This window comes from Xyrauchen texanus, chromosome 19, assembly GCF_025860055.1.
Source record: "Xyrauchen texanus isolate HMW12.3.18 chromosome 19, RBS_HiC_50CHRs, whole genome shotgun sequence".
Taxonomy (NCBI): Eukaryota; Metazoa; Chordata; class Actinopteri; order Cypriniformes; family Catostomidae; genus Xyrauchen; species Xyrauchen texanus.
In genome coordinates, this window is record NC_068294.1 from 27,254,815 (window position 1) to 27,279,513 (window position 24,699).

The window sequence follows — 24,699 nt, forward strand, 5'->3', positions numbered from 1 at the left end:
TACAGCCATTTAGGAGCATGTTTTCATTGCTTTGAGCTGGCACTTTGCCATCACATTTTGTCCATTTGCAAAATAATTATTTCTTCCAATAATTTGAAGTATTCGTCATACAAAAAACAAGGACTTTTTAGCATCCACAACTTTTGTTAAGCTCTAGGTGGTATAAGGTGTAACTTACTATGTCCCTGTGAAATTTTTGTTTTGTTTTGATAGATCTTAGTCTTTTTTCAATCATATGTGAGGCTTTTCAGGAACTCCAAGTCAGTTTTCCACACCAAGTTTTGTAGTTTGCCATGTTGTCCATTCTGCTCAGCTATTTAAAAAATGTTGAATATCAACAATGGCTTTCACTGGGGCATTGTCAACTTTTGTGTGAAGCAATCTTGGCAGAATGTGATGGCTCCCATTGCAGGGAGGGCTCGGCTCAGTGCTGTTGCAGAATGGAAGACTGCTTCTTGCCTGCCCTTCACTTTCTCAGCTCATTGCGGCATGGCTTGAGGGTCTTGTCTTCTCCCAGCAACACAATCTGCAGGTACTCAAAGTGAGCCTCTTAAACTCACAGAGGGAAGGACGACTGTGCGATGGTGAGTGTCTTTCTGGAAAACCGCAGCTGTGGGCAGGAGTATCATTAAGGGAGGGGTGAAAAAAGGGTGGGTGGTGGGTTGGTTTGTTGTAAATTTGCACCTGAGTCTAGCGGCTGAACAGACTGAAATCGTTTGCAAATCTGTCGTTGTGAGTCTGTCATTAACAATTAAATGAAGGCATTGGCTGTGCATCATCTTGCTCTGCATTCTGTTATGCCATTGTTTGCTAAAAAACTTGTTGTCATTCGGCATTGGTCACATGAATTAATAATTGAATGATAATTCTCCCTATATTTTATTTATAACCATTGTTCTATTTGTTTCAGAATTTCAGTGTTCAGATGAAAAGACTCAACAGATTCGATATTCAAACTTAAGATTTTTATTTTATTGTAATGGACCTGTTATGAGCTCAGTTGTTGAAATTACGGCTTATATCCAATGCCCCAGACATTACAATCATAAAACAAGAGAATTATTGCTAGGCAAATTTTTAATGATGACACAAGCCTCTAAAGATATGGAGCATTACTCTGTCTGTGCTATATGTGGTCTATACATGTGTGTAACTCAGAAAGGTAGTCAAATGTCTTTGTCAGGCTGTCACCAAGAGGAAGCAGTTAGTGTCTGCGATGTGTCCCCCCAGTGCAACTGCAACAGCTTGGATCTGCCATTGACATGTCAGTTTTCGGGGCTTTGAGCTGTCGGCCCTACTGTGCCCTTTTCACCCCAGCAGAAAGAGAGAGAGAGAGAGAGAGAGAGAGAGAAAGAGAGAGAGAGAGTGAAAGAAAGAGGGTGTTTGTGTGCGGTATGGCAAACTGCCATATCAGTGGCAAATGAGTATGCGTGACAGAGGAAAAGGGCAGTAATGCACTTTGCTCTTGAAACACCTTTAACTGGGTCATTTCATGTGATTGCTTTGTTAGACACTGCATACTTCCATGACCTAAAGATTACCAAATAAGTCTCTAAACTGTGTCAGTTAAGAGTCAGACCTTGTTGTATCAATAAGTGACATGACAAACATACCAGCATAGACCAGTATAGATGCAGATCAGATAATTGGAGATCAGTAGTATAATAAATTTTCACATGCCAAGATTTTTAGATAATTTTAGAGTGAAATGTGAATAATAGACAGTGCTTTGATTCATGTGGTATGTCCACCTATGAGGGTCCAGTATAATCCTCCATGTCTCCTTTCTGTTCTTTGTGCCAAGGTGAACGACTTCATCCCCAGGCACCCAATCCATTATACTGTCAACAACAGCAGGTCCTTGACACAGTTAGCAGCAACACTGGCTGTAATGAAATCATCAGTAATCCCAAAACTCATCTCATCACACCCAAGGTAATTAATGCATTTGGAGGGCGATGGCTAACTCTTAATTAAATTATGCTTCTTTTAATGAGACCTTTATGCAGACTAAATTTATGGCCAGTTTCTTCATTATCAAGTGCTTGGCACTCATCAGAGATTCGTCATTTTCACCTCAAATCGCTCGCAGATTAACGTAATGAAGCCCATGATTAATATATCAATTTATACTTGTTTGTTTCTTCTCCCAAGATTTAATAAATTACCCTTCGTAATTAGGTCTCCAGGCTTTCGCCACAGCCAAAAACCTCAGTTCTTGCTAATAATGCATACAGTATTATCGTTACATATTAATTTTAGAATAATTTTGAGATAACAACTTTGTGGCATTAATCATATTAGAAAATTGGGTGTATTTAATTAATTAAAGATATACCCTGCAAAGTAATTGTGCATTTCCACAATATTATCTTAACTAATGAAGGTCTGATGAAGCAACTGTTTCATTTTTAAAAGGCACTAGATTAGTGGGGTCTTAATTATGTTTAAAACAAAAGCCATCTGCTTGCCACATTTGGTGCAAAGCAAAATCAGACAACTCAGCATTCTCTGCTAAACAAAAAAGGAGAAAGTTTCTATTGTTTTGGAGAAACTGTAGTACATGGAAATGATTCAAAAGATACATGGGATATAATGGGGTCTGTAATTAGCCTTGCAGCCAATGATAGCATTTCTGTGATGACAATTCTGATTGACAAAAGGCAACAGTTAACAAAACGGCTTCTGTTTATTTTGCTCAGGATTTCATATATCTTTGCGTAATTTTCTTGAACAGTTTTCATATATTTACATTTTATTTATGTATTTGTATTTATTTATTTGTTTGAGAAATAATTCAGCTATGAATAACTGCTAAATTGTCTGTGGAGTCTCGGAGGCATTGACCCCAGAGACATATGAACATTATCACAGTGTGCTGTTCAGGACACAGATATGCCTCCTTATCAAATTGATATTCCTTAACAGATACATTTAGCTGAAGCTAATAACACCTCTGAGCTCAAAGACAATTGCTTGTGCTATTAGAATTTGCTCAGTGATTTAATCAAAATTATATTTATAGTAATTTTCTGCTAAATTAAATCAGTGGTTTAATTGAAATTAGCTTTCATTAGGTAAGAATAAATGCAGTTAAAATTATTTTCATTTAACGCACCATGTACCAGATGTGGTTTTATTAATGTTTCTGTAACAGTTTTCCTCCTGAAAGTTAAAGATATTGTAGAAAAATGTTGTCATTGAGGAGCAAATATGGACTGTGTATTCAGACCATTTGCTGCTTTTCATAATGTCCATGCATATGATGTGTGCACATTAGCTTCATGCTGCATTAGATCAGAAGTCCTATTCATCACTGACTGGGGTAAAGAGCTTCTCAAACCTTCCTTTATTATTCAGCAGCAACACACCTCTCTTATATACTCTGTACTTTACTTTTAAATAATTAAAAAATGTTGTTGTCAAGTATGTTCTTTGTAACTACCACTACTAGTTATCTCAAATTCGTAAAAAAGAATTTACTCAACTTAAGCTTAATCTTTCTCTATGCTTACTAGTTTTAATTAAGTTACAGTTACTCTCTAAACCCTAAAGTTGTCATTAATAAAAAGTGGTCCTAATTAAACAATTCTTGTAATAACTCAAATATATAATTTTTTTAAACTTTGAGAGCAATTACTAAATCAAAATTATCAAGTTCAAAATTGCACTTGTATAAATTATGTATGTTTGGTCAAAACAAGGGAACTTTTGTAGAAAAAGAATAATTGTTATTTAAAAATGTATATAGTTTTCATTCTCATGACTGTAACTAGTGTGTTGTTGATAGTTGTGATTTGTGTGAAGTCACTATGAGGGTGATTAGTATTAACTCTGGCCAACTTGGAGCCTGTTTAATGTAAGCCATTCTTCTTTACTCAACTGTGCTTTACAAAAGTGCAGGTTTATGTGCACTAAGAAATACTGAGGAGAATCTAATGTGCCATTTGGCTAACCTAGATACCAGTCATAATTTCCTTTATACTGTAAAAGATGTGCTATAGCCCAGTTTAAATAATTAAATAAAAACAATGTTACTTAATTCACAGAGTAGTTATATTTCTCAGTAATGTTAACTATACAAGTAAACTTAAGTTCTGTTTACTTGAGTCAAATAAGTATGTTTTCTTAAAGCATGCAAACTGATTGCCTTAAAAATGTAAGCAAGGCCATTTAGTGGTCATGTCTTGACTTCCCTGGTACAGATGGTATGTAAGACAGACAAGTCTATGAAAAATGATAAGGAAAGATATTCACCACACAACTCAAAATGTTGGCTTGATATTTAATCACTGTGTTGTATACCTCTACATTTTAAAGTAGTTTTATTCTGTGACAAATGGGAACACCTTGATGTAATAAATTACATGCTTCACATATCACAAATAAAAGAATGGCCTTTACATTACATGATTTTTCATGTAACATTGCTCATATTTACTTGGACTGCCTAAGATGCCACTACAATCAATTTAACAGAAAGCTGGGGACAACAATGGAAGACTAATGCACTGATGTTCAAAAAGAATAGTTATTTTGGTTCACTTCTGCATTTCCCTGTTAAAGGTAAATAAATCTGACTTAACTTTAAGAAAATCAAACAAACAGATATAGCTATGGTATCAGTGAGATTTTTTTTTTTGCCTTTTTGACCTTGCCAAATGGGGAAACCTTATTTATTAACAGCTCGGTTTTTCATTTTCTGTCTTAAAATTTTGTTCAAGGACTACAGCAATCTTATGTTCACAAGAAAAAAAAAAACGGCAAAAAAATAAATTAAATTCGGCTAAGTGAAAATATAGCAGTAGCTTTAAGTCCCCCATTCTGCGCCGTTATATTATTATGGTTGTACATCCTACAAGTGACACATCAGTGCTTAAGCGCAGATTCGAAACGATGTTTGTCTTGCTGAGGACACACGTGTAATGTCATGCCAGTTCCGAGGAATGCGTGTTAGCAAATCCGTGTTGTCAATATCAGCTGTCAACATTTTACGTAATTAAACAAAATTACAATTTTGTTTCATTTCTTTGAACATTTGTTGGAAATTAGCCTATGCAAAGAGAGTGCATCAATATTTTTTTATATTTAATGAAAAGCACGTACAATAGACGATTTTTTCATGACGGAGACTTAACCGCAAATAAACAAGAAACAAAAACAAAGTTTTTCTTTAGATTTTATTTTCTTTAGTCTTTTTTAATTAAATTCCTTTGATTGATTTGACTGTAAAGTAGGCTACATATCATTACCTTATTCTTAAATACCGACATAGGCTACACTTCAAGTAGAGAAAAAATATAATTGCAATACGTAGGCTAGACATCATAAAGAAGTTAAGTCTCAAGCCTCGGTTTTTCTTTAATTGACCAGTGCGTCTTATTTTACCAGTGTCAGAACCAAAGAAGGGACGCAACCATTCAGCTAAACACAAAAGGAATAACAGACCGTGCTGAAATTGCACATTCATTTACATATTCTGTTCAAAATCATGCAAATCCCATAGAGACGGTCTTCGTTGTTCCTGCAGTTGAAAAATCATTTAGTGTTAACCATGGTAACTTTAACCTTTTCCGCAGCCACTGAGCTGAAACAAAAAAGTTATTCATTCTTAAGGTTACGACGTTTAAATGAGAAATGGTTAGTGGTTGGATCTCATATTTTATAATATATATATATATATATATATATATATATATATATATATATATATATATATATATATATATATATATATATATATATATATATATATTATAAAATATGTGATCCAACCACTAACCATTTCTATATATATATCCTAAACATTAAGCATAACAAATTCAAAATGTTCCTGTGTTGACAAAAGTCTTGCTTGTTTCCAGCACAAGCTGCTCTTCAAATTGCGGCTCGTGCTATTGTAATTGAATGTGTGTGTCGCGTGCAGGTTTATTTCACTACATTAAGTTAACTTGAACTTTATGGCGCAGAGAACACCTGATTGTACCCTTATTAATCTTGTAAACAACGTATGTTTTCTATTTTTTATTATTTGATGTCTCGTGCGCTCTTCTATAATTTACTTCCACTTTCAGCTAATTAACGAGTGAATCCACGAGCTCGAAAAAATGACATCATACGGTGATACAGCCCTGTTGTGATTTATTGTTAGGATATTGTTAGCCTCTCAATACATTGTCAGAGACAGAAAACGCTGTTAAGACGTTCAACTGATAAAATCTACCGTTGCATTAAGAGTTAAATAGCCTATGTTACAGGTCTGACATGTGACCTAAGCAGCGCTGGACTGATATTAATTAAGCTATCAGTTTTCCATCTTGTGTTTTCAATAAAAAGGTTGAGCAATTTCAAATGTTTGCTATACCATATATTTTAAACGCAGTTTAATTTGAATAAAAACTCACGTCGCATGTCTTATAATTTAAATAAATAATAATTACATTCTTACATTTGTATGCTGTAAATGTATATTTGCATGCTCATTCGGGTCTCTGCTTGCCTACCACATGGGAAATTCTCTTCTCGGCCATCATACACGTGAGTGATTTTCGGAGGCCTTGGGGCTCAGAGCTCAATGATGTTGAACACTAGCAAGCTTGCCTGGTGGTCCTCGGCCTTGGCTTACGTTAATTGGGAAATTTGGAGAACAGAAGCCCTCATTACCGAGCTCCGGGTAACTGGGAGTTTTCTCTTTCCCACTGTCTTTTACATTTCCATAAGCAGATTACAATAGGATGTGTCCCTGAAACCACTCGGATAAATCACCGGTTTCGTGGAATAAGTCTCTAATTAGAACTTTTGTCATAAAGGCTGGCGCAGTGCTATTCACATGAATGTAAAATGACTAATTATGTTCCTACAAATGACAAATGTACTTTTTGCCTCCCAGTGAAAGCGTCGGAAAAGAAGATCCACCCTCAAAAATGGTCAGGCTACTCATACATTTTTACCATTTGTTTTTGTAAGTCAATTATACAGTATATTCACCTTGATACCTGAAAATATCGTCCTTTCTCTGTGTGGCATACTAATCAATCAAAGACATTTAGCTGGTGTTTTCAAGGAAATGCCGACTAAAATATCTCCATGCATGCATGTTTCATAATTTATTTTTTATTGTAGGCCTATTTGTTTAATCTCTTAGGCTATATCATGCATTTATATGATGAATAATGTATGCCCTCATTTACAATAGTAAACCTCTGAGTAGCAGCAGCATATCGACACCCTAACTTGTTAAGAACCGTTTGGTAAGTAAATAACGGAGACGTGTTGGGCATGTCTTACAAATCGGTCACACATGGTGAAACTACTTTAAATGGTTGAATCGTTAGTGAGTGGTGTTAAAAGCCCTTCGTGAATATTCAGCACACTAATCGTTCAGTGGCGTTGAATGTGTTAAATTACGCTGTTCTCGATGGACGATGTGCTAATCATTTTGAAGGTGTAAATTCTCCCCTTGAGACAGAAAACCTCTCTTAACTACGACTTGAGTCATTTGTAGAGCACGTCATAATAATAGGTGGAATGATTGCAACTTTTGACAATAATTGCTAATGTTAATAATAACAATAAACAACATAAACAAGTCGGGTTTTAGAATAATTTAAATGGTTATTTCAGCATAACCCTTTTCTGCTGCAGATGAATACATATCTGCACCACATGGGGGCGATCATGTATTACATTTTTATTTCAAACTAGGCAGTAGGCTATATGGGAAAAACATGCGATGGCTCTTTTAAATCAAAAACTTTTTAAATCACAAAAATGACAAATTACTGTAATGTTATAAATGTAGGTAGTCCTATAGTTGTAAACTAAACTAAACTAAAGTGTCAGATTAAATTTAGAATCAGTTAGTAATTATGCATTAATGTGAATACTGCAGTTGTTTATCTTAATTAATTAGCATTTATAATAAAACCGTAGCGTTAGAAATAGGTATCATTGTTACTTTAAGGACTTGACATTCCATTTTATAAACAAGTAAAACTTTTCATTAATATGTTTAAGTCAGACCATTAAAGGTGCAATGTAAAGATTCAAAAAAACAACAAAAATATTTTGTTTTAGCCTACAACAATTGGAGCCATTCACAATCAGAACATTTAATTATATTGTAATGTATCGTTCTCATGACATCTTAAATGTTTCTTTTAAGAAAAAATAAGACGTTATTGTCTCCATGTTTGATTATTGAAATAAAAAAAACAACTTCTTTCTCTTCGGTTATGTTAGACCTACATACAGTAGTTTTGTATATTATTCATGTATTTATTACAATAGCCTTTTCTTTTCCAATTCAATTATTTTTCCAACTTAGTGAAACAATATACTGTTTTTTTTCGGTAGAACTGAAAAAGATGGTTAACCATAAATTTTTTCAGTGGATAACGACAGAGCTAAAACATTATTTGCAAAGAAATTAGGTCTACTTTTATCAAACTGCAAAGTGGTTGCTCGTGATGTATTTTATACCACTAAAACTCAATCCCGAAACATTTTTGTATGGGCAGCGCGCTGCTTGGATGGTGGATTGAGAGGCGCTCTCTGATTGGTCCGAGCTGAGCTCATTGTTATGCTGTCAATCCAAATCACATGGCAAAGCCTCTTTTAACAGCTGATCTTGGCGTACAACTTTGCAGAGTTCCTTGGCAGAGCAGAGCAAGTCACACTGGACTGGTGTGGAGAAATTTTCACTTTGCAAAAGTTTGAGCTCACTGAACTTTTGACTGAGATTCTTCAAGAAACTTCAACTTTTCACTTCAGCTCGTCACCAATTCTAAGTCGCTTGAATGTATAACATGATGGAAACCGAGATAAAAAGCCCCCTTCCGCAGTCCAACACGGGCTCGGGCGGTAAAAACAACAGTGCCAACGACCAGGACCGAGTGAAGCGGCCTATGAATGCTTTCATGGTGTGGTCTCGCGGTCAGCGGAGGAAGATGGCACAAGAGAATCCTAAGATGCACAACTCTGAGATCAGCAAGCGTCTCGGTGCCGACTGGAAACTTTTGACTGATGCCGAGAAGAGACCCTTCATTGATGAGGCCAAGCGGTTACGAGCCATGCACATGAAGGAGCATCCGGATTACAAATACCGGCCCCGCAGGAAGACCAAGACCTTGTTGAAGAAAGACAAGTACTCCTTGCCTGGTGGACTCTTGGCGCCAGGTGCCAATGCTGTCAACAACGCCGTCTCGATGGGGCAGCGGATGGAATACACGCACATGAACGGCTGGACGAACAGCGCGTACTCTCTCATGCAGGACCAGCTGGCCTACCCCCAACACCCCAGTATGAACAGCCCCCAGATTCAGCAGATGCACAGGTACGACATGGCTGGACTTCAGTACCCGATGATGTCTTCGGCCCAGACCTACATGAACGCTGCATCGACGTACAGCATGTCACCAGCATTCACGCAGCAAACTTCCAGTGCAATGGGTTTGGGCTCCATGGCGTCGGTGTGCAAGACAGAACCAAGCTCTCCTCCTCCGGCCATAACCTCTCACTCTCAGCGTGCTTGTTTGGGAGACCTGAGGGATATGATAAGCATGTACTTGCCTCCCGGGGGAGACAGCGCCGACCACTCCACTCTACAGAGCAGTCGGTTACACAGCGTTCACCCGCACTATCAAAGCGCAGGGACCGGCGTGAACGGAACACTACCCTTAACCCACATTTGAAAGACTCTGAGAGAAAAAAGACTTAGAACTTCGGATGCTTGAACATTTTGATTTGCAAAAAAGAAGCGAAGTTCAATTTTGTTTAAAAAAAAAAAAAAAAGACACTATTTTTCATCTCAATGAGTTTTCCGTTTTAAAGCAAATTATGACGACATATCGGAGACTTGAGTGTTGCGCCCAACAAAACAAATTGTATTGCAGATGAGCTTTTTATCATAAGCCGTATGGCAATCAACTTCTGTAGAAGAATATTGGACTTCTGACTTATTTGCCGTCAAGAGTTTGTCTCTATGAAAGAAGGCACGTGGCTTCGTGAAGATGCTGTATTTCAAATACAAAAATGAAAGATAAAATTGAGTATGTTCACTCATAAATGTTTACACTTATTTTTAGAATGTCAGTTTTGTTGGCTGTGTCCAAATCTGTGTAGTCTTTTTGTTCTTCGTTTATGAACTAGGTTTTATTGAAATGAAAGACTGTGCTGTTCGCAAGCGCAAAGTTTTTTTTTATTTATAGTAAGTTTTTTTTAAAGCTTGTGAACCTCTGTAAGTCTTGTTGAAATGCTCCACTTGTTTTGTGAATCTACTTTTATGTGATGTTATGGCAGTATCAGGTTAACCCATGATGTGGGACGGAGAGTTTTATTTAAACTGACGTTTCTACTGAAGAACACCCTAATCCCAAACGAATAAATTTGTTTTACTGAAAGGTTCCTGACTAGATATTAATTATTTATTTTTTGAATGACTTGTTCGACGGTTCAAATCGTTATGCGTGAAACCAGTGACGGAGGACAAATTCTCCATGAAAACTTGACATACAATGTATAAATTACATTAAATGCAGTCATTTAAACTGATCATTTAAGAGAAAGCATGCTAATTAAGAAACAGTCACTAGCAGATGTCAACACGGCAAGATGGTGGATTGTTTTCTAAACATCAATCTGCAAATATATTTGTGTGTTAAAAAAAACCAAAATGCTGTATCATAAATTAAGAGAATACAGTTGGTCTGTAAATTACAGTAGGCCTATAAATTAGTTGTTTTTAATAAATTTACGTTTAAGCAAATACGTCGAATGCTAATTTCTAAAGTGCCAATCAGGGTGTATTATCCTCAGTCTTGATTACAGCCTATCAACAACACATTTTTACAATCTTGTTTGAGAAAATACACTTAAGAGGGCACCTATAAAATAAGCAAAACTAAAAACATAAACAAATATATATATATAAAATAAATATATATTTATTGATTGTTTCACGTGAACCGTCGTGTGTGTGTTTTGTTGTTGCACAAAGTGAGTAATTTTCCACAGCATTTTCACTTATTGAGTCATAGGTACTCACAGTTCCTACAAATTACTTGAAAATTACGGTTAACTGTTAATATTTTTAATCTCTTGAATTTGTCACAATTATTGTCGATAAATTATTATAATTATCTTCATAATTAGACATTAATCTGGATTATTTCTTGTCTCTTTTGCTTTATGAGTTCCTAGTTGTGGCTGAATATTGTATAGGGTCAGACGGAGGTTAAATATTTGCTGGATCGTATTTGAATATCAAATTATACTTTCTTTTTGTCTGTTAGTCAAGGGACAATTATTTTATGTTGCAGCTAGAAGAGAAAAGGTGGCACATTTGCTATTTAATTTGCTGATTGCTCCTTAAAATATATAATAGCCTATGAATATTGGTAATGTGTAACATATATTGAATATAACTGTATATATATATATATATATACATTCAGGACTAAAGAATGATTTTTTTTCTTCTTTCCCTTTAGACTTTTCCCGAAAAAGCTCGTTCATCCACGTTCAATAATGATCTGGTCTGCTGAGCGCCTAACATTTGAAACGTTTTTGAATGCACTTTATAAACAAATTTTACAGTGAACCAACAGTATTTGTTATTACTATTATTTTAAACATCACTCAACCATTTACATTTTTAAATAAATTCTCCAGGCATGATATGTTTGCACGGAATGCTTCGAAATAACTTAATGTAGATTCAGCTGTTACTATAGTTTTTAATTTTTTTAAGGTCTTCTCTCAAAGCAGTCAACCGAAATTATAATATGTGAAAAATGCGTGATGTTCTAATGCAGATGAACTTCGGTCATCACAGAACATACGAATCTAAACTTCAAAAATGTGCAACAGAGGTTCACAATGTTGGTACACTTGAATATTTTACATCAGGGGATGAGCTGCATAACATCCTGGGTATTTATTCCCTAGAACTATAGTGCATACTTTGGCTGATGTCCACTGAGGTATGATCCCTGCCTCATTGCTGTGCTTAGGTTTACCCAATGCACCTCCACGGATGCCAATAGATTAGATGGACATCTCTGTATTCAGCGAGAGGGTCTTAAATCACTTTAGTGCGCTTGAGACTACCTATCGGGTGATCATGCATCTGTGTCAGACGCAATGATGAATAAAGTTGCAGTGGTTAATAAAGGAAAAGGTGCTGATATGATCCTTAAGTTTTAACATTATGGCATTTTATCACCTGACATATCCATGTGCCAGTTAAACAGCAGGAATTTATTGAATAAACACAACTCCTATGAGTGAAGCTGTGCTAATGGCAGAATGCATTATGTCCCTTCCAGCACATACTGGGCCTCTCTCTCTCTCTCTCTCTCTCTCTCTCTCTCTCTCTCTCTCTTTTGCTCAGTCATGTGGAGCACTGTGCCCACTCAGCAAGTGCAGGCATATCCCCACTTCCATCTGCTTATGACCTCACTGGAGCTGTTTGTATAACCCCTTTTCCAAACCAACATAATTACACCCCACTGCAACCATGCAAGATGCAGACTGCTCTGTATGAGAGACAGATAGGATTAGAGACTGAAGAGAAAGTGTTCTTACTTTCTGTCTGACTATGTACAATTTTCTCTCTTGTTTTTCATTTTGTTATAATTATTCCTGACATATTTGAACACTTATGCCAGGCTAAGAACAAATAAAGTGAACCAGCAAACCTGTATGAATTTCATTCACTGAACCTGCAGAGCAACTCTTATTGGGAACTGCTCATTCCAAATATGTGGGTGTTTTGCAATGTACATACATACACAACTTATACGTCAGTTGCGAAAATGGGTGTGTTTGAAAAATAAACGAACAGGCTCTGTGGTATTTAGATGGTGCCAGACTGGACTTGCTGTGGTGATGTGTACCAAAAACATAGCATTGATTAACAAGCTGGCTCAAGGCACTACTGTTGGGCCTATCCACTGGAATGAGGCTCATGTGGGCTGTGGGGACAGAGCTGAGTCGAGGTGTGGGGGTGAGATAATCTCCCTGAACTGGGGCAGATGTTGTTGACAAGCTCTTTTTAGATCAGCTCCCTCTGTGGGAAAATGGAATCCAATCCTTACAGGGTCAGGACTTTGAGCTGATCCTAACAGACTCATCCCACCTCAGAGAACTGTACATTTTCCTGAACTTTATCTAAAAGACTGGCTCACCTCTCTTGCCTTTGGCCATTGTTTCCTGCCAGTATTGTAAATTTACTGTTCTTTTACTGCACAATACACATGAGCTTAACTTCTTCCTCTTCTTGTCAAATTTGTTTCCTCTTTGCGTTTTATGTGCATGTACTAAATAAGCGTTGCTGCCCTTTTTACCTAGTTTCACTTTTCATATTGTCATTCTTCTAATGTTTTTTTCCCAGAAAAACTCCAAAAGGTGTAATACTCACACAGTTGGAATGTGAATGCCATTCTTTACAAGTATATTTGTAAAGACATTTAAACATTATTTGACAGTTAAAGTTCTTCACAAATCTAGTCTAGGTGGATGTGTGATCGCCAGCTTCTTTCCTCATATCATTTTGATGTTTGTGGGAAATTATATAGATGGATCTCTACAGCATTACAAAACCAAAAAGAATGCAGAGTGGGAGGTTTAAAGGGTGGTTGCCGCTCCAGTGCAGGCTTGGCCCCGCAGTCCAGGTGCAAACGACTCGCATTGATGTCAGCACAGAGCAGTTTGGACTAATAATCCTTTCATTGTGGGATATTATATAGTTATATCCCTGTTAAAAAGTTTTATGTATTCTGATTTTATCTTAATGTTTCAAGTGCCACCTGCCCTCTAACTCGAAAGATGTCATATTTTATCTGTTCCGTCATTTTGAGTTACTTTATCCTAAAAACAGATTTAGAGCTTTAGATTTAGAACTAGAAAGGAAGGAATTTAAATAATTACATTAGCCAACATTTAAATTGTTCTATCTTGACAATGGACAAATAAGAATTATGCCATTTGTAAGATTAAACTAGATAAAAATCATATGAGTAATTTAAAAAATTTTAGCAGGTCTAATATTTTGGTAGAGGTTTAGGGCATGAATGTAGTTTTGTTTTTCCCAACATCAGGAATATGCAGGACCTATTTAAAATCCCTGAATTCCCATTAACAAAGTTCACACAGCTGATCATCATAACCTTTCTTTGGAGCAGCCAAAGAAGGCTTTCTCTTGTGCTAAACATGTTAAACACCACACATTTATAATACTTCAATAATCCATTCGGATACCTACAGATTATTCATTGAAAATATCTCGCTTGGAGAAGTGATTTACATTAGTTATAGCCTGTGGAGAATTAGTCACTATTATATTTGAGTAAAAGTGTCTGAAAATTCCCCTAAAAATGGCACTACCCTGCCCTTAACGTCTGCAAGGCTCTCTTGGGTGGAGCAGGTGCGATAAGTTTCTCTGACGCATGATGTAAACAGGTTTTAGGGTGCCTGTCTCCTGCCCAGCCTCTCCAAGTTGGAACTGGGTGGAGTGTGACCAACATGTGGGCAGATGGCAGATTTGTGATGACTGATGCAAAGACTCTATGCACAGTGACAGTGAAAACAGTTGGGAAATTAGAGACAATACATGTGGCACAGAAGTTATGGGAATGGGGCGGGGGGGGGGGGGGTATGAAACAGGGGGAGATGAGGCCTCTCCTCTAGGCCACAGATATTGATTAGTGTTGGTTGGATCATCTAGAAGAAACTGAGATTGGCAGATGAACAATGCTGTTCTAGGTTGTTATGCCTGTGTGATGGCTCCTTGTCAAATTTGTAATGTCAGGTGTTGAGGATGCTTGGAATAGGTACATTAGTCACCAAAAACTCCCCCTCTATCATGGTCTAGGCCCAAGCTTTATTCTTTGTATCATCAGTGAATGTCTTCACTCAGGTGAAGATCTTGTAGAAGTGTTCCAAGCCTGATTTGATGCCCATGGGAAAAAGACCTCATGCAGATGTGCCTCACTCGTTTATTGATTAGTTGCCATAATCAGTCAGCAAGTTCTCTGGGAGATGTGCATTTGTGCACCAAATGCTCATATTAAGGCATGTGTGCATTGTCCGGAGGGGTGTAAAATGTAATATGTGTTTCTCATTCATGTTCTTTTTTCATGAGTAATGAAACACTTTAATCCACTTCCTTTCACCACACACATGTGATGTGATTTCAATAGGTGGGGTGTTTCAACTGATAAAATAAAGAAGCTGGATATCAATATTCTGTGTTTTTGTCTGTAGCAGCCTGGTCTCATATAAATACTTCACTAAAACTACATTTTGTAGACCAGTGGTGCTGCAACAACAACACATTTTATTCTCTTTAACAAATCATGAGTAAAACGGCATATTAACAGATCACAAACTCTTGGAGCCCTGTTTTAAGAGTGCATTGCTTAGCCAAAAGTCATATGTGCAAATCAACGGGCATGGCCAGGAAGTTTGAAACTAGAGACTCTACTCTTTTGACTCAAATAGGTTTTTGTCAGGGCGAGACACAAAATCCAGGCACAGTGGCACAGTTAACAGAGTTTAATAGGAAATAATAAACAGTTATAAACAGGGCTGGGGAGCAGAGAAGATACAAACAGGGCTGGTGGGCAGAGAGGAACCCAGCACTGACTGCAGCGTGGAGATGGAGAGTGTCATAACGACCATGTTGCCATGGGATGGGGGGAGACCGGTAACAAAATCCATGGCTATGTGGGACCAGGGTCTAGAAGGGACTGACAGCAGTTGGAGGATCCTGGCCGGAGGCTGACTGGAGGTCTTATTCGACGCATAAATGGGTCAAGCGGCCACAAACTGGCAAACGTCCTGCCACCAGGCCACCAGAATCACTGTCTAATGAGCACCTGAGTACGAGCAGCCCCTGGATAGCAGGCAACAATGGAAGAGTGATGCACTGGAGTACATGCGTCCAGACCGATCACAGAATGAATAATAGACCCCTTGGGCACTCAGCAGGTGAGGTGGTTTTTTTGCAATGCGGAAGGGACTATAGCCTCCAAGTCCCAGGACACCATGCCCACCACCCATGAGGCAGGTAGAATGGTGTTCGGTGGGATATTGGAGGCCTCGACTTTGAAAAATCACCGGGCTTGACATACTTGGAGCTCGGGTGGTATGAGAGGATGAAATTGGCAAACCCCAGAAACCTCTGCATGGCTTTGTGGGAATCTGGGGTTGGCCAATCAGAGACTGATCTGACCTTAACAGGGTCAATGTGCATTCCCTAGGATGAAACGATGAACCCCAGAAATGGAACTGAGTACACTTCTCCACCTTAACGAACAGACGGTTCTCTAGCAGCCACTGAAGCACTCTCCTGACGTGCTGAACATGGTCCTGGATATTCTGGGAGAAGATAAGAATATCATCTAAGTAAAAAAACACGAATCAATCGACCATGTCTCTGAGCACGTCACTGAGAAGCCCTTAGACGACAGCAGGTGTGTTGATCAATCCAAAAGACATAACAAAATATTCAAAGTGCCCTCTGTGGATGTTAAACACTTTCTTACACTCATCCCCCTCCCTGATCTGGACAAGGTGATAAGCATTGTGCAAGTCCAACTTCCTAAAGATGGATAGTCCCTGCAAGAGAACAAAAGCTGAAGACATCAACGGCAAAGGGCAACGGTTCTTTATCATGATGTCATTCAGCCCCCGATAATCTATAGAGGGTCTAAGCGAGCCGTCCTTCTTCCTCACGAAGAGGAGAAGAAGAAGGGCTGATGAGACGGGTTGCTGGAGAATGCTGGGGTTTTGCTCAGTTGTGTTATGCTCGCCAATAGCCCCCTACCTACTAATGAGCGATGGCTTTTACTGGGCAATTGGCGGTGCACAGTAGAGACAGAGCCCTTTGATGAGGAGTCGCTGCTTCTCTGGTGACAACCGAGTCCTCCCGATCTGCATGGGTTGAGCCTCGGACTGCGGTTCCGATGGTCAGCCAGCTTGGGGTGTGGAGAACGGCGCCGATTACGATGAAGCACAAGGCGCTGGTCCAAGCAACTCTGATGGCAAGGTCCAACAAGTCATCGAACCGTAGTGGCGGTCTAAGGCATAAATTTCATCCTGGATTTTGTCAGACAACCCATGCAGAAATTGGTCCCACTGCTCTCGATCATTCCACTCACAGGATGTGGTGAGGGTGGGGAACTCGATGGCATAGTCCACAACTGACCTGTTACCCTGGGCCAAACCAGCCAGAACCCTTGCTGCCTCACGGCCCTGGACTGAGCGGATGAAAACCCGGTGGAGCTTAGCCGAGAATGCCTGGAATGACGAGCAGCAAGGATGTCCATTGTCCCACATAGCGATTCCCCACTCGTTGGCCCTCCCGGTAAGGAGCGTGATGATGCAGGCCACCTTAACTGTTTCAGGCTGGAATGAGGTGGGCTGCAGTGAGAAAAACAGTGAGCACTGAGACAGGAATGTACGACATGACTCTGCCTCACTTGAGTATGGATCTCGGGGGATGAGACAGGGTTCAAGGTGTCCTATGCTAGGGGGAAATGCTGGAGCTGGTGTGGGTTCCTCCGGGGTGGCACCAGTTTCGGGAGGCTGGTGAAGTTGTTGGACCAAGGACATGAGCTCAGCGAGCGGCGACACCATCCTCTCCATGGCCCAGTTTGAGGCAGAGATCTGGTCCTGCTGTTGTCCCAGTAAAGCTCTCTGCTGAGCATCCAAGCTAGATTGTTCTGTCAGGGCAAGACACATGCGGTCCAGGCGTGGAGACACAGTTAACAGGGCTGGTGGCCAGAGAAGACTCAAACCGGGCTGGTGGACAGAGGAACCCGGCACCGACTGCAGTGTGGAGATGGAGAGTGTGTTTGTAGGTGTGTGTGCATTGTGGCAGTGTAGAGCGTAGATCTGCAAGGAATCCTCTGTAGAAGAGTGTGTTCATAGGTGTGTGTACACAATGTAGAAGGCAGATGAGTGAGGAATCCTCAGGTGAAGAGTCAGAGTGAGCGAAGAAGCAGGTCGGATGGTAACCGCAATCCAGACACAGGCAGGAACTGGCATCAGACACAGAAAATATGTAACAGGACCGACATAGGAAGAGAGAGCTAGGTGAGTTTCTCAGAACACACAACAACAATCTAGCAAAGAACACAAGACAGAGTGGGATTTAAATAAGAAGCAAACAAATCAGGGACAGGTGCTGACAGTACGCTGAAGGGTGGCATGATCAGCATTCCATTTGCTGATTCCGCATGCAGGTGGCACATGAAATACATAAGAGAGAGAACAACAAAACAAACGGTACAAACCGATAAATTCACCGAGACTGTGACAGGTTTTATTGTAAAAACCTAATGAGGTTTCCTACCAGATAAAGTTTTGTTTACTTTTTTCCCCAAAGACAAACTCAGCTGAGATTGGTGCCATGTTATTTTTTCAAATGACTGGGGCCGTTGAAAGTTTAACCCTTTAATGACAGCCTATAATCTCCTGAATTTATATAAGTTTAAATTAAATTAAATTGTGCATAGTTTATAGTGGATCCAAAACATAATGTCATGCATGTGGATGCAACATCTCAGGAGGTTATAGTCCATTCCCTGTCAAGCACCAGCAATATAAACAAAAACAGCATGTTCATAAGTAGTTGGTATCGTAAACTGACTGTATGCAATGAATTAGAAGAATAGAAATAAGGACATACATTCTTTTATACTCATGAAAAATGTGCTTCTCGACAGAATTTGGATGTGGGCTTCATTAAATTATAGACAATGTAGAATTACTGAATGAAAGTATTATTAATAATGGTAATTATTAACAGTGATTGTATCAGAATGCACTTTAATTCTAACGGTCGATTTTGAAAAATTAAATTCATTTATTGAAACCATGACATTAAGATAGTTCAACATAAATCTGTTTGTCACATAAAATGGCTATAAAAAGTGATTGTCATGTGCATAATTTGATGTTCAACTTTATTTACAAACATAGGCGTAGAGTTTGGATATTAACTTTATTACAATCTGCTGGTGGAATCTCCAAACTGCAAATGCAGGAACTGAGTTTAGACTTAGCAAACAGACCAGCTTTTGAAACATCTTAGCGCAGTTACCTATTTCTCAGGAAAATAGCAAATTGTACATCTTAATGTGTCTAAACTCCTGAAGAGAAATAGTCCAGTATCTCATAGCAGTCGTAGTGCACATGCGCAATACATGCGTCTGTGTACATGCACAGGTCAAATGAAGTATACTTTGAAAGGCTTGTGTTCGACTGTACGCAGACGCTAAGCATTTGCATCAAAACCAAAACATACTTTTGGCTTAAGTGGAGTGGTAGCTCAACTGATAGCCCATTGGACTTAGAATGCGGAAGACTGGGGTGCAAGTCTTAGAAAAGTGTGCCAGGCAACATATGTGCCAAAAGTGTCATAGAAGCGTCACAATCTTATGTGATTGTTTCAGCTTTTAGGTGTTTCATCTCACATATGCTTTTATGACTCAGTCGGTTTGGTTTAGGTGTAGGGTTTAGCGTAGGGATGTCTGTTTTATTCTTTTCACATTAGCTTTTATGACACTATCAGTTAGGTTTAGGTGTAGGATTTAGGCTTACTTTAATTTAGTTTAGTCTATCATTTCACATTGCTTTTTATGACACTAATGGTTTGGTTTAGGTTAGGCAGTAGGTTTTGTCCATTTAAAGCTGAAGTATGTTATTTCTACACCACTAGTGCCACAAAAATAAATTGTGAAAATAAACTTTGTTTTCAAAACAGCTTTCTGAATGTGTCTGCCTTTAGTCAAACAAAGATATATTATTCTTATTTTTATATGTTCATTGTTTTATTCTTTGCCATTTTACCACTGCCTTTGTTTTTCCGCTTTTCTACTGTTTCATCTGTGCATATTATACCACGTGCACCCATTTCCCTCGGTTTTTTTTTCCACTTGTCTACATCTCGTGTCTCAATTGCGTGCATTCGTTTTCTCCACGCGTTTTACACAGATTATTGTTTCAATCTCAAACATCTACTGATTAGGAACCACATCGATCTCAAATCCTCAATTCCTTGACACATGCTCTCTGTTGCTGATGCCGAAAAATTTATTAATGCATTCATGACCTCAAGACTAGATTATTGTAATGCATTACTGGGAGGATGTCGAGCAAGTTCAATAAATAAACTGGTTCAAAATGCAGCTGCCAGAGTGCTGACTAGAACCAAGAAATATGATCATATTAGCCCAAATTTATCGTCGTTACATTGTCTACCTTTTAAAAATTCTATTCTAAAATATTAACTACATACAAAGATTTTAATGGTCTCGCTTCACAGTAGTTAAGTGACCTTCTGACATGCTATATTCCATCACATTCATTACAATCACAAAATTCTGGCTTGTTATTAATTCCAAGAATATCAAAATCCACAAAAGGAGGTAGATCCTTTTCATTTTTGGCTCATAAACTATGGAATAGTCTCCCTAACAGTATTCGGGATGCAGACACACTCAGTTTAAGTCTAGACTAAAGACTGATCTATTTATCCAGGCATACACCTAATTTATTCTTCAACTCACAATTAGGCTGCTTTAGTTAGGTCTGCCGTAACCAGAAACCTCCATCATGATCTATAACTGCGAATCAATGCTAATATTATTCTATTTGTTTCCATCTTCTATGATCCATATCCAGAGGTTACCAGAGCCTGCCAGATCCAGCTCCGTTCCTGCTTGGTGTCAGACTACACTGCTACGTGTCGCTGACAGATGACGACAAACTACAGCTGGCTCTAGCCAGACATCATTTCAGTTTTTTGGACTCCAGAGTATGAACTGATGCCAACTCCAATTGTAAGACATCGGATACTTCATATGCCACAGCCTGAACCTTGGACTTAGGATGGACCCCCTGAACCTCACCGAAATGCCCTGCAGGTTGAACTGCGATTCACCTCATCATTTATCTCTGCCTGTCTCACCTTTGTCTATTGATGGACTACACTCTTATAATGGAATACATAGACTCTAATCATTTAATTGCCAACAAAAGCCTTCATCAGCCAACAAACAAAGGACAATGCATATATGTGTATTTCTATAGTTAATCCAGGAAGTCATTAATCTTAAAGTAAAAAAATAAATAAAATGTTTAAAACACTGGACCTTAAATCTTAATAAATTTACAAATTTAAAACTATGAATTGCACTGCACACAAATAAATAATATTGGCATTATGTTCATGTTGTTTAGCCAGAGGGGAACTGGCCCCCACAGAGAGTCTGGTTTCTTCCAAGGTTATTTTTCTCCATTAACAACATCTTATGGAGTTTTGTGTTCCTTGCCACAGTCACCTTCAGCTTGCTCAAAGGGGTTCTAAATACAATTATTATTTAATTATTTCATATTTCATATCATATTTAATCAAATTACACATTGATCACTATAAGACATTATAGATATTACAGCTTCATTTTCTGTTAATGCATGATTTCCTGTGAAGCTGCTTTGAAACAATGTGTGTTGTGAAAAGTGCACAACAAATAAAAAATTACTTGACATGTGTTTTAAAAGTCATACAGCTTTGGATCAACACAGAGGAACTAACCCATTAATTCAATGTGGCACAATGGCATAAGGAATAGACAGCCAAAACAAGATCTTTATCAAAAGACAGGTGCATAGTTTTGTTTTTGTTTTGGTAATTAACATCATAGTAAGTGACCAAGTGTGGTGTCCTCTTGTTTAAGTATTGTTCTTTTTCGTTCCCCCTATGTATAATCTTTAGTGTTTGAATCACAATTGCATAATGAAATATGCTTTAAAATGCTTTAAAGACACTTGCGTATATCAGCAGCCTTATTATTTGGTCCACTTCAGCCTGTCACTCAAAGAAGTACTCTAGAGGCTATTAACATGTGAGAGAGTTTGTAGAAAGATCTGTAACTGACTGCTACTGGCTACGTGTAAGGGTGAGAAGAAACATTAGCTATTAATGAGCAGTATCTAGAGATGGCAGTAGAAAAACAAGAGGTTAATATGCAGGATTAGGCATGGAGATGCATTTTCTCTCTCTTTTTTGCCATGTCTTTCATCGCATTGAGCACTATATATGCTGATGTTGACTGTGCCTACAGGCTTTCTTGTCAATATTGCATTACTGTGATTTTAAAGCTCATTAAAACGCCCTGTTTCATGGGAAACACATAGTTTTTTAACTAAGGGTTAAGGTGATAACCTTTACACAAGTGTGATGTAAACTTGTATTTTCTTCGGAGATGTGCACTTTTTCCCACAAGTTGAGCCTAAAAACTTTATTCGCATCTCTCTCTTCAAACCCCCAGATAATATCACACCTCGGATGCATAAACATGCCTGAGCTCCACACATCAACCCATGCAGGGGGCCTGGCTGGCTATAGAGCTGCCCAGTGACACCAATCAGGAATGATGGCAGCTTCCTTTGTCATGCTAACAGGAATTGCCTCCTCTCTTATTCAAATGCTCTCTTACTCTCCCTCCCTTCATCCCTCTCTCCTCTCTCCCTCCTCATGGGCCATGTAAATCCATACTTAGAGAGTCTGAAAAAGAGGGAGAGTGAGGAAAGTGGAAAGAGAACGAGAGAGAGAGTGAGAACTCCCAGTCCTCAGAGCCGTTGATCGGTGGGCCCCTCTCCTGGGGGTCAGCGTGGCTCTCGCAGTGCCGAGCTGTTTCCATGCCCAGCCGAGCCCATTTCATATTCAAATGCTCCAATCAGGCCTGTGACCCACAGGGGGCTTTTTTACAGCCCAGGCCTTGGGTCAGCGGGTCAAGATGGTGATATAATAGCCAAGGCGATGGGTGAAAAAGGGGAAAGAAGTGATTTAGTGACAGAATGAGTCATAAAAATCACTTTTCTTAAGTTTTCATGTAAATTGAAGTAGTCTTTTTAGTGCTTTTCCTTTTCTGCGATTTCTTTTCTCCCATCTTTACCTGATGTGGCACCTATTTGCTCTGCTTGGATAAAAGTGTGCTGAGAACTCTTCGTGTCAAAGTGACAGTATAAAAATCAAAGGTTTAAGGTCCTTTTATTGTGTGGTTGTTTATTGGGTAATCTTACCTGAGCATCTTGTTATTCATGTCTCAACAGGTGTGCTCGCTGCAAATTACATAGAGCTGGTATGGACGTGTATGCCAGCTGTCATAATTATACTGGAGACTGTGTCTTTGCATGTGAACACTGAATAAAGTTGGATGTTTATTGTCTTTACTCAACATGCCTGACGTGTGTTATGGTTTTACCTCAGGCATACACTGCGGGCATTTATAAATGCTTCTGATCCAGCAATTCCAGGTTCCAACCACTTTAAATATAACACATTTTTTGTGTTAGAATTGTAAAGCTTTATTTGCCATGAAGTAAAAGATATACAATGAATATATCTTAACTTAATTAACAAATATATTATCAAAAATTGGTAACACTTTACAATAAGGTTATATTTTTTAACATTATAGTACATAACATAGTAAATTAATAATGTATCATGAATTAATTATGAACAATTTTTTTTACAGCATTTATTAATTTTGGTTCAAGTTAATTTATAAAAAATACAGTTGCTTCTGTTTGTTTATAATGCATTAACTGATGTTAACACAAACGTCTAATTGTAAAAAAAAATGTATTAGTATATGTTGAAATTCACATTAACCAAGATTCTTAACTGCTAAAAAAATATGGTTCATTGTTAGATTGGATTAACTCATTTAGTTTATTAATGTTAATGAATATAGCATTATTGTAAAGTGTTAACCTAAAACCAAATGAAATCAAAACCTGGTATATTTTAAGAAGTTTCACAGTCGAGCTCAGTAGTGTCACAGTGGAATCTAATGTGCCCCAGCTCAAGATTGGCTTTTTTTTTATCAGTCTAACGGTGGTATCTGAAAATCTTCCAGACCTTTAATGCCTCTCAAATAGTCAAAATGTAAGTTGTTTCTGAGGTATCAGCTAGTGGAATCAAGTGCTAACCCTACGTGTTCGTCAAACTATCCATCCTCAATCAAAAACAGAGTGCTTCACGGTTTTTCCATAAATTATTAATAGACTATTCTAAATACACTGTAAATGCAGATGCCGGATAGTGATGGGTGTTTAGACATCTCTTGATTGGGAGTCGCTAGTATTTTGCTTAAGTCCGCTGAGATGTAAAAGACTCTCTGTGTGTGAGAGCTGTGCTGCCCACCCAAGCTCAGTAGCATCCACCTCAGTGACTGACAGGTGGGTCAAAGTTGGGGATTTAAGGTGGCTCAGGGATTTGTGTGAGGCCCAGTCGCCGCCCCCTCTTTTACACTGATGCAGTGAAGTTTTCAATGTGTGATGATGTGTGTGAGAAGAAGGGAATTAAAGAAAGAAAGAGACTGAGAATTTGCCTAAAGTTGTGTGTGTTTGTGTGTGTGCATGCCTGTGTGTATGATCCTCAGAATTTTAGCACAAACTTCAATGAGCACAGCTGTGCCAGGGCATATATGTGTTGTTCTGATGGCCTGCGGAGCTAAAAAAAAAACTCCTGCCATTCTCTTTCACTCTCTTTCTGGTTGGTAGCAACAGGCAGTGGAGTCATTCCCTTAATTCTGTCCCTTTTATGTCCCCAGTGAAAAATGTTTAAATTCAACTGATTACATTTTTAATTGGCTTGTTAAAAAGAATAAAAAGTAATTA

The 24,699-nt window shown here is 38.4% G+C and overlaps 1 protein-coding gene and 1 long non-coding RNA gene across 2 annotated transcripts; both read left to right on the top strand.

The window, feature by feature from the left end:
• The first annotated feature begins 442 nt into the window (after positions 1-442).
• LOC127659663 (uncharacterized) lies at positions 443-21,542 on the top strand. Its single transcript, XR_007972562.1, has 3 exons — positions 443-584; positions 1,805-1,935; positions 20,692-21,542. It is a non-coding gene; the product is annotated as an uncharacterized LOC127659663 (long non-coding RNA).
• On the top strand, positions 8,644-10,400 carry LOC127659656 (transcription factor Sox-3). The gene has a single exon (XM_052149575.1). It carries the CDS (start codon positions 8,799-8,801, stop codon positions 9,690-9,692), a length of 894 nt encoding a protein of 297 aa, XP_052005535.1. The 5' UTR covers positions 8,644-8,798; the 3' UTR covers positions 9,693-10,400.
• Positions 21,543-24,699: the final 3,157 nt, after the last annotated feature.